General features: G+C 39.1%; 2 protein-coding genes across 2 annotated transcripts in view; one reads left to right on the plus strand and one right to left on the minus strand.

Annotated features, from left to right (window-relative positions):
* Positions 1-10,550, plus strand: part of LOC138029742 (fibroblast growth factor receptor 2-like) — a 466,762-nt gene extending 456,212 nt beyond the window's left edge. Inside the window, exons 10-19 of the mRNA XM_068877518.1 lie at positions 758-794; positions 1,668-1,995; positions 2,286-2,396; positions 3,473-3,663; positions 4,724-4,846; positions 5,021-5,091; positions 5,231-5,271; positions 6,050-6,146; positions 8,212-8,311; positions 9,281-10,550. Coding sequence (XP_068733619.1) covers positions 758-794; positions 1,668-1,995; positions 2,286-2,396; positions 3,473-3,663; positions 4,724-4,846; positions 5,021-5,091; positions 5,231-5,271; positions 6,050-6,146; positions 8,212-8,311; positions 9,281-9,346 — 1,165 coding nt within the window. The 3' untranslated portion in view covers positions 9,347-10,550. The remainder of the gene's footprint in view (positions 1-757; positions 795-1,667; positions 1,996-2,285; positions 2,397-3,472; positions 3,664-4,723; positions 4,847-5,020; positions 5,092-5,230; positions 5,272-6,049; positions 6,147-8,211; positions 8,312-9,280) is intronic.
* The window catches only part of LOC138029770 (tyrosine-protein kinase receptor Tie-1-like), a 556,173-nt gene that overhangs the window by 50,766 nt on the left and 494,026 nt on the right, over positions 1-11,381 (minus strand). The gene's annotated exons all lie outside the window — the stretch shown is intronic.

Consider the following 11,381-nt stretch of genomic DNA (forward strand, 5'->3'; position numbering starts at 1 on the left):
GCAGCACAGAAAGCTAGGTGAATAATTTGCTGGATTTTCCATGATTGTGTTTTACATTCTTTTGCACTTAATTGTATATCTGATCTTCTTTTGTTAGGCGTTGCCAGAAAGAAAAGGTGCGTGTTTTGATTTTTTTTCCATATAATTATGGGGAAAGTTGGAATTTCCTGTAAAATGCTTAGTGCTATATAAGTCATGTTACATCAGGGCAAAAATTGTTTAAGAGTGTAAACGTTTATAGTAGGAAGAAAATAACTTGACAAATCGTGGAAAGCTGTTTTCTTTGTTACGAGAACGAGAGGCAATTTTTTTTTTTAAAGTGACACCTTCCTTTTGGCTGAAAAGAAACTGATAATAATTTGCCGTCATTGCAAAATAATCTGAATTATGTTGCTTAGTAAGAAAGGCTGCTTTCCAAATTACTTTCGCCTGTAAGGAATTTGCAACCAATCTCTGCAGGCGCCAGATCGCAATGGTGCAATGCTCAAATGGTGATGGACAAACAGGGAGATCATGAGAGATATTTTGTTCTCGCCCACCAACAAAGTGGCGATGACATAACTCGAAAGTCACCCATTTTGTCCCCTCTTGTTTCTTTTCGGTTCTTCCATAAAAGAAACCGCGTGCCCGAAATGATGTTTCATTTCTTTCCGGGCAATTACTTAAAAAAAAAAAAAAAAAAAAAGAATAGTAAAAATTAAACGAAGTCTAAATTTGAGGAAGTAACATTTTTGCGTACCTTTCGATGTGTCATTAGGCCATACAAGGTTGCAGAAGATAGAAGAATTTATGACGTGAGTTGTGAAAGCAAAAATGCAAAATGATTTCATAGACTGATACTGTTTCTTTTTGTATTGCTGAAACACATTTTGCCATTTCCAGCCAGTTAAGGCGTGATTTGATTATTTTAAATCGTAGAAAAACGTCAATATTTGAGATTAATCAATGTACTCATTTCCTACAGGTATTTTAGGTATCAACTGGGAAGGGTGAAGGCCATTTTGAAGTGTGATTGTAATTGCACAGTCGGTAAGTGCGCGGCCTTCGTGCAAGAGGTCCCGAGTTCGATCCCCGGACCTCAAATCCTTGTTTCGACTTCTTTCCTTTCAGTTCAGCTTAATTTGCTTTAAATACCCGTAAAACGGAGCACTGATGAAGAGGAGGGAGTAAAATGAGCGGTTAACTCTCACCGCACCAGCTTCAAGATGGCTTGATTGCCCATATATCGTAGAGCAATTCAGTGCAATTGCATTGCCGTTGGTTTGAGTCCCTTCTTAATGACCTACTTAAGTTTCTCGCGACTGTGATGATAGATTTTTTGCTTTTTTTTAATGTAAAGTAAAGGAAAAGTCACTTTTTTTAATGTCGGTAGTTCCTTCAGTCACGAAACTGGTATCAATGGAAGCCGACGGTGTTCCCTTCACTCCCCTCTCTCTGTCAGTGCTCCGTTTTACGGATATTTAAAGCTACAGCTAAACGGATCAGAGAAAAGTCGAAACAGACGTTGAAGTCACCGAGTATCGAGCCGGGCACGTCTCGCTCCGAAAGCCGCGCACTAACCAAATGAGCTACGCCTACCTCTAGGTAGTTTATTTTTGAAGAATGATGAAGCATGCTAACGGGTACGAAGGAAATTTAACCCGGGGTGCACCTGTTTTTTTTTTCAGAACGAAGTTGTGATGGAAGAGCTTAATCCTACTAACGATCCACCTAGTAGTTCTAATCAACAGTTAAGAATCCCCATTGAACCTGCATACATGCCCTTACAAGGGACTACCCATAATGACGTAGGACCAAGTAGCCCTAATAACTCCGCTCAGAATGTTGAATATGCACCCCTTGATATAAGAACACGGTCATGGGAAGTAACAAGGGAAGACGTCAAAGTGGAGAAGATCATTGGTAAAGGTGCTTTTGGCCAGGTTGCCAAAGGAACGGCAAAGAACCTTCCACTCCATCCTGGCACAAAAACTGTGGCTGTTAAAATGCTGAAAGGTAAAAGGTTTTTTTTCTTCGTGGCTTTGGTCTAGGAACAAACGGTCAGTCGTTCGTTGTGTAGAGAACAAACATGTGTAATCCGCGAATATAGCTACGGCGTTCTTTGAGAGAGATTTTCTGTTATTTCTTACACCTTGTGTTTGGCTATGATTTACTTGAATTTGACCTCGAACGCACGAAGACAAGAATGAGCCCTGATGACAGGTACACGTAGTACAATCAATGTGAATTTTACCTTTGTTTTTTTTTTTTGTTTTGTTTTTTTTTTTTTTGCTTATTTGATTAAGCCAACGCTCCTGAGTCAGACAAGAGAGACCTGAAATCCGAACTTGAGCTGATGAAGACCCTCAAGCCTCATCCACATGTTATCAAACTGTTGGGATGCGTCACGGAAACTGGTAAATGCATCTATGGATTATACTATGATGCTGCTGCTATAGAAAAAAAGCTTTTCTCTATGAATGCTCACTTGTTCAAAACTCCAAAACAGTTCCCACCTTAATCTCGTCTCAGCATTACAATAGGATATTGCATAGTAGTTCCAATCGTAATGAGAAGCCCATTTACGACGTACCAAAGTGCGAAGTGTTCAGTCTACAGTTCTGTTTAAAAACCGAGCAGAACTGTTTTATCGGGTTTTAAACCACGGGGCGAGGCCGAGTACTTCATCTAAGACCCGAAAAAACACGACGTGTCAGTTTATCGAACGGTTTCAAGAGCACTGACTCCACAGAAAGTGTGTCGGAACAAAGGTTCAAATTTAAATGGTGGGTGGAGAACGGTAGCATACTAGAAAAAGAGGTTAAGCTTTATTATTATGCTTTATATAAAAAATTCAAATGAAGAATGCTTTATTAGTTTGTTAACGCTCAGGCGCTTGCCACATTTTTCCGGTGGTCTGATAGCCTGTTTCGATCAATAATTATTAAATAAGTTTTTGATATATTATGTCACTAGTTGTCCATACTTCCCTTGTCAACTTATCAAAAACGTTTGTTAAATTACCTGTAGTGGCTTTTAAAGGAAATCCATCGTCTTCTTGAGTAGGAGTAGGAGCTTTCACAAGGCAGATAAAACCAGGTCAATAAAACGCTGCGGTAAATAATGGCTTGGGAAGTTAGTTGGATAAAGTGCGAATATATTATGGAATGTTGTGGTTGACCTAAAAACAGATTTGTCATTTCTTTTTATAAGCAAAGCTAACCCTTGGCATCACGAAGACACTGAACTGACCTTAGTCAATTTCTGCATTTAAGCATTCCGAATGAAGAAATAGAAATAGTTGAATTTTATTCTGGTTTATTCAGTGGAACTTGTCACATCTTCGTAAAATTAAAATACTCGCAAGCAACATAACATGACGGAATCACAAAGTCGAACATAGAGCAGAGGAAATGAGAGAACTCTACGTGGACAAGCAAAAGGACCGATAGAGATAAGGCCTGTTGAATAAACGTCATAATATTTCTCATAGATCCCTTATTGGTGCTGATCGAGTATGTCCCTTATGGTGATCTGTTGGGTTACCTGAGAAAGAGCCGCGGATTGAATGACACTTACTACAAAGACCCGGATATCAAACCCCAAACCAGTCTTACGTCGCAACAGCTGATGAAATTTGCTTGGCAAATCGCTGATGGAATGAGCTACTTATCGTTAAGAAAGGCAAGTATGACTGTAATGTCATACAGAAGTTAATACAGCAAACACAATTAGCAGTTTATATATAGCACTTAATTAGTATGCAGCCGACGCGTTGGCTCAGCTGGTTTTGCTTCAAACTACCGTGCGGGAGGTTGCGGGATCAAACCTCTGGCCATACCAACACTCAGGGTCTTTAATTAACTGAGGAGAAAGTGCTGCCTTTGTAATGGCTCCTAAAAAAAGGGCAAACTCTCTATTAATATCTGATTAGGACGATAAACCGTAAGCCCTGTCTCACAACACTTCAATGTTCATAACCCAGTGGGACGTAATAGAACACACACACTATTCGGAAAGAGTTATTGTTGTGTTCTGTCGTCTGTGGTATATCTTGGTTGGGAGGGTAATTGCCTGGCGATACTAAATACACCAAGATGCTCTAAAAATGAAAGGGTAAAGAAAGATATGGTATGATATCTATGATATGATATTAGTCTTGTTTATGGAGTCATTAGTATAAGTATGAGCCTGATTAATAGCAATATTAGCAACTGTTATCAACCGTTGTTGCCATTGCATATTATAAAATAATTAGGATAGTACCCGCACTCTCATTGGTCAATAGCTGTGTTAAGATGAGAGTATGGAAACACGGCTGTGACATGACACGACTTGTGATTGGTTATGTAGTCAGACGCGCGTTTTGATTGGCTGGTAGGAAATATGTGCACGTATCAAGAAAAAAGCAATAGAGGACGTTTTCCGTGTTTCCATAGCCTCATCTAAACACTCGGGGGAGTTGGGAGTTATCATTATCGTCCTCTACTGCTTAATTGGCGATGTTATTGTTAATTCTATTATCGTTGCTGCTGTAGTCACACTTGCGTGTGCCTGTCATTCCCATGCTCACTGGAATCGCCACTGCCACATCTCCAGTAACACTGATACTTCATGTCATTGTTTGTGTCATCGTAAGTGTCATTAACGCCGTCAAAACTGCTATACCCGCAACCACTCAGTGTATTTTTCACTTTCAAATTTATTGCAACTAACCAATAATGTGAAAAATGCTTCACTTTAGATCATACACCGAGATCTTGCCGCTCGTAATGTGCTGGTTGGAGAAACAGAAACATGCAAAGTAACAGACTTTGGAATGGCTAGAGATGTGCAACAGGAAAACATTTATGAAAGAAAGACAAAGGTAACAAAACGTTTCAAACCAGAACATGAAAAAGTATAGAAAGCTCGAGCTTACAACTTGACACGTTTTCAACTTCAACGGAGAAAAAACGTCAAATGACGTGGTATTTGTTGCAAGTCGTAACTATAAAACCGTTAAGTATAATCCATTTTGTTTGTTATCTTCAACTGCCAGGGTCGGTTGCCAGTTAAGTGGACAGCATATGAATCGCTACTGTATGGAAAATACACCACAAAGAGCGACGTGTAAGTAGACTTACTCGTTTTCGCTTCAAGTTTGAGAAGCGATGTTTGGTCTAAAATCGAGGTTGCCTACCATTCGACCATGTATGACCTTCAATTTATACAAAATGATAAGTCTGACGTGATTTCCCTTTTTTAACAGATGGAGTTATGGAGTTGTTCTTTATGAAATCTTTACCGTAGGTGAGAATCCGTGCATGCAATAGTTTGCTGTTTTACCTTCTTTGAGATCCTATCTACAAGTACTGTAAAAATCTGATTTTTGATTCGACTTTGGCCCACGTACTTGATATGGTCAGAAATGCACGTAATTAGATGCACGCCGATTTCAAAAAGCGTCACGAAGTGTCCTCTTGCTCTTTTCCATAACGTTAACATCACTTCTGTCTCGGAATACAGACAACTAACGCCACGAAGTGTCCCTCAAATACTGCTCCTAAGGTAAAGGTAAACTGTTGCATTTACCCTGAGCTAAAAATAACTCTAACCTTTACACTTATCGTATTGTTAGAAATAGGTAGCAAAGGCTTAGCCTTAAAGGGACACTTCAAGTTGGATGTCAAAATTGAGTGTCAAGTGCCCACTTGAGTATAGCTATTCAGATTTGCTCAGTAGATTCTCTCTGTAAGAATCAATTTTGGGAAAGGAGGATTAACCTTAAGCCAGCTTATTAAAGAGAAAACCAAATCTCAACTAGGATATTGCAACCTTGTTCCCAGGGCCTCTCCTCTCTGCCTCCATTGTCGTTGACAATGGAGGCAGGCAGAGAAGAGAGACCCTGGAAACGAGGTTGAGGATATTTGCCATAGACCACAGACTCAGAGTGGGGAATTAGGATTCAATAGTATCCTAATCTAAGTCATAAATGCGTTTTGTCCTCATGACTAGCAGTGAATGGGAAGGTAACAGGGATGGTGGGTGTGGGTAAACATTTCCTCCTCTTTTTTTTTTTTCTTCCTAGGTGGTTCTCCATATCCACGGATGGATGGCAAGAAAATTGCAAGTTTGCTTCAGCAAGGTTACAGAATGCCGAAGCCACAACACGTTGACAATGACTTGTAAGAAAAATCTCTTTCTGTTTGTTTCTACACTCTGCTTTGTTTATCTTCTACGTCATTTAGTTCAAGGGTGTCGCAAAAAAAGTTTAATGTGGAAAAATAATCGTTCGCCAACTGCTAAATACATTTAAGCACACTTCTTTCATTTGAAATATCTGCAAGACCTTAAACAGAACCGTAACCATAAAGTAATCCATGAAGTTCTTAATAGGTTTAAGTAGACACCCTTTTGACACATTGTGACATGCATGGGAAGTACCATTTTCTTACTATGTATTGGTATTGGACATGCATCGAGAATCACTTTATTCTATCGTCGCGAGTCGCAAAGTAATAGATTCACTCGTTTGGGCTTACGTTGTCAAAACCAAGAGATTAGGAAGCTTTAGCAACGAGGACGAGAACGGCAACGAGAACGTCATCACAAAACATAGATTCTCATTATTGTAATCACTTCACGACTATTCCAAGCTTTTTAACGTGAGAAAGGTATGGCAGTCCCTCAGGAATGAAAACGTTATGAGCGACGCTTTATTTAGGGGGTAAAATGAAAATTTATCTTCGAATGCTAACGTCCTTCATAAAACCTTAAAGTTGGTCATTTTACGTTATTGTTTTGCTGACGACGGCAAAGAAATGGACAAAAATGAAAAACGCACGTGCAGAACGTGTAAAGCTATTGTCTTTGGCCACTAAATATGCACATTTTTGACGTTCTCGTTGACGTCGCCGTTGTCGTTGCTAAAGCTCCCAATTGTCATGGTAAGAGTGAATCCCTCATATAGGCCTTATACCCAAAGTAATCGCTTTTAAGTTATTTTTAGACATGGTGCCCAGTTCTTCCGAGGATGTTACTCGCGCGATGCGTGGACTGCCCAAGCGACTTTCTCGAAATTACCTGAGAGAAATAGCCGGGAATTTGGTGAAAAGTCGTTTCTATGTTTCGATTTTCAAAAGATGCTTCGATACACTCTCAGCTGTCCTTTTGTTCGGCTGGGCTTTCGTTTGCTTTGTGCTCTTTCGCTGTTCATTATTTTGCCGTTAATCCGGTTTTAGGGAATTTAATAGGGAGCTTACGAAACGACGACGCCGACGGCAACGACGACGCTGCAAAACAATAGATTTAATGAGCAAAAACAATGGCTCTGCACGCTCTGCACGTGCGTTTTACGCATTCGTACATTTCTTTTCCGTCATCTCCTAAATGACGACGTGAAATGACCAAATTCAAGGTTCTGTGGAGGACGTCAGCACATGACGATGAATTTTCAGTTACTACACATTTTTAACGCGAAACGACATGAAATAGTTTCGTAGTGATATGAATAACGCGAACTCGTATTTTTAAATAAAGTCCTCGTAGCCGTCGTCGTCGTCGTTTCGTAAGCTCCATAATAAGCAAACCTCAACGGCAACGGCAACCAGTACAATGGCTGTGTAAGCGTGAGTTTTAATTCTTTGTTCATTTCTTTGCCGTTATTTACAAAAAAACAACGTGACAATGGCGACGGGCGTCTATCTGCACTTTCGACTTTCATCGGTTGCGTTGTGTTTCGGCGTTTGTTCCCTTTCCACTCATGTTTCTACTCATTTCTCCGCCGTTCATTCAGTTGTTATTGTTTGCGCAGGGTAAATCTGTCTCTTATTTAAACTCCTATTAAAGTTTCGAAATGCATTATAACATAGCGAGAGCTGAAGCTCCTTTGCTTGGAATTAAAAGAAGACCTCCTCACAGCGTAGAGGTTTTCCTTCGCTTTGAAAAGAAAAGAAATGAAACATAAACACATCCTTCTCGAAAACATCCACGCAACGCGCGAGTAACATCCGTGGAAGAACCAGGGACCATGCCTAAAAATAACTTAAGAGGGATTATCACAGTAAAGGTTATTATTTAGCCTCAAATGACCGAAAATAATATTGTAAAGTTAGGTAATCCAAATCTCTCATTTGGATACCCTTAACATTTGCATTCAAAGCCTTAAGTTAGCTTGATAAATAAAATTTGACTCAACACTACTCATTTTAAGACAAAGTAAGGTAACAATGTAATGAATTTATTCCCAAGGTATCAAATCATGATGAATTGCTGGCAAAATGAACCTGAAGCACGACCGTCATTTGCTGATTTAACACAACAGCTACAAGGAATGGAAAACCAGCATAAGGTCAGATTCTTTATGAAATTTTGAGTTGCAAGCCAACAGCCAACTTCCAATGCACTGTGAATTAATTCAGAGGGCTTATATGCATTTATCAATATCCTTTTTTACAATAACTGCAAAATTCTCGCGCGCTCATTGGCCAATTTTAGTTGTCAATAAGCGGACAGACACAAACATTTATAATTTATGCGATAATGACGCGATATTCCTCGCGTCAGATTGAAGTTTCTGGCATTTTTGTCTCTCGTTCGTGTCAAGTTTTGACTTAATTTTGACCCCTCTGCCTTTTCTTATTGTAAAAAAACAAATTGATGTCAGAAATTCATTGTCAATATTATAACAGGACAGACGAATGAAAAACTGACATCAATTTGTTAATTGCATTAACGTCCTAGTCCTTAAGAATTATGACACAAACAAAATATGACCAAGCTGTGATTTTTGACGTTAAAGGCTCAGAATCATGTCCCAGTATCAATTGAAGGCACTGAATGTGGTCCTTTAATTTGAACGTGTTGGCCGTAAATAATCGTAGAGCTTTGATTGGTGCTTGCTCGTTTTTGTGGTGTATTTTAAGTAAGTTAAAATAAATCGGTGACAAAAATACTTTGGTCAATCGGACGCAAAATGATGAGTCATAACGAAAAATCTTCAATCACCGTACAGATAACCATAATTTGCTTAACTAAACAAAAAAGCAAATCGAATCGATGGTGTTTTATGATCACTTTGGGACCACAAAAAGGCTGCAGTTTCTCTGTCTTACCAAACAGCAATATGGTCACCTTGACGTGATGTAAGAGTTCTTCGAACAGGTGGCAGCCAGGTTTGAGACGCATGGGACGTAAAAGTTCTTGTTTTGAACAAGGGGGCGGAGGGGGAGGGGGGGGAAGGAATCTTTTTGTGATGTTATTTTATAAACTAAAGAGGAAAAAACATTTCTCAATATGTTCTTTTTCCTTTCTATTGCAGAGGCTGCTCAACATGCATATTTACAACAATGATCTGTATGCACAATTGGAGGACTTGAACGCCTAAAATGAAAAGCAACCTGACTTCCTTTGTTTTCCAAAAGGACGTTTAATCTCTTCGTCCTCACCATTGACTTTGACAATAATTTTCCTTTCAAATAACCCAAACTGAATCAGCATCTAACTTTCTTTTTACTGATTTAGTTAAATTAATCTCTTTGCCCTTTAGCGTGCAGTTTTTTGCCATTCATTTCCTCGAGATTCTGCATTTAAAGCGCTGTTAAAGGGCCCCTGTCATGAGCTGCGCATGATCGAGTTTGTTTGATCTCGCGCTCACAGAACATTCTAGCTGCCATTATGGATTCACGCGTGAGTCACGTATATTCGCAGTTAATGAATTCTATGTCAAACATAGCGCTCAGAATTTAATATTTACCTGTCAGGAAGAACTTTCCGGATCAATAAACGTTTGTAAATGCGAAAGTGCTTGCAGTAAAAAGCGAAATTACTGTCGCTGCACGCTTCGCAGCCAGCATCGAATTTAGCTTGCAGCCAGGCGTGAAAAATTCTTTTCTTCAGATAAATACGCTTGTGCGTGTTATTCCACTCCTTCAGGTATTCTTTGCGATCCGTTAAAGCCTTCCTTTTTCTCCCGGAGTTTCTCCTTAGTCCACCATGGCCCTCCCCAGTGGACGCCATTTTGAATTTGTCGATTCAACTTGAAAAAGTTAACCTAACACTTTTCAAGTTTTCGCAAGACACTAACGCATGCGCAACTCATGACAGTGTCCCTTTAAGTGAGCAAAACTATCCATTGTTTGGGCCGAGACTCATCCAGTAAGGGGGATGTATTAACCCTTAAAATAATTTTGGTAGGTGCACATAAGAACTAGAGAAAAAACGGTTGTAGAATTTTGGGAGGTAATCCAAGTGATATGAAACACTTGGTCGTCTGTAGGAAGCCCTTTTTTTTCAATTACGGGAAGTTAAGATCCTTAAAAGGGCAACTTAAAAGCTATGCCTTCCCTTAAAAGTGGACTTATCACAAAGTATCGAAACGTACAATCATTGGTACAAGCACATCTTTGACGAGACTTAAATTTGTAAATATACAAGACATTCTTCTTGGAGCAAATGTGATTTTGACACACTTATTCACAGATTAGCCATAGCAGAGTTAATAGAGGGAGACTCGTTATGAAAGCCGGCGGACTTCAAAGGACGAACTCTTTGTTTTGGTTTATGGCATGTCACATGACCGCGAAGGTGCACATAATATCAAGATGGCGAGCAGCGAGTAGCTTTGCCCGGAGTCTACGTGAGTTTATTCTTTTGTTCTAATCGTTTGAAGTCCGCCGGCTTTCAAAACCAGTCTCCCTCTATTAACTCTGGCCATAGTTGAGGCTCATCGCATGGAGATGAAAACTCACTTTTTCAAACATTACAAATGTCTTAAGGTCTGATCTCGTCATAGGTTCGTGGTGTGCGTTTTTTAAAAAGTTCCTAATTCACCAGTATTTATGATATGAGAATGAAATAAACACCATTTTATTGGTCCTTGAAAGTAGTGTTGGATCCGAAAAAGTATCCTTTTGTTTGAACTATATTTTTCTAGGTTCTCAAAGCAAACAGATAGTCCTATTCTACGGGCTTAAGATACAAGGGATTTTAAATTTTGCTGAAATTTTCTTAATCAATCGATTTTGAAATAGATTTTCAGCTAATCGGATTCGGTGGTTTTTGATATGTTGCGTTTTGCATTCTTAATCTTTCATCAAAGTTAAAACATTTTTCTACAATTGTACTGTTTGAGGTCTCCTAATAGGCTCCGGATAATATGAAATTTCCGAAAATCGTTTGTTTTTTTGCAGAAATATAAACATTATGACTTAGAGTATTGATTTGTAAAAGATTTATGTACATCAAATTTTGTAAAAGCCCCGAAAAAACACATTTACAGAGTTACGGCAAAATCACGACTTGACCATGATCACTGTTTTCTGTCCTAAGAGTCGTCCTTAGCTATAATTCAAATAGTTTTCGTCCGTTTTGGTGTCAGTGTTTTTCAATTTTATACCATGCTTATTCTAAATTCCAGTGAA

This window comes from Montipora capricornis, chromosome 13 (assembly GCF_036669925.1).
Source record: "Montipora capricornis isolate CH-2021 chromosome 13, ASM3666992v2, whole genome shotgun sequence".
Taxonomy (NCBI): domain Eukaryota; kingdom Metazoa; phylum Cnidaria; class Anthozoa; order Scleractinia; family Acroporidae; genus Montipora; species Montipora capricornis.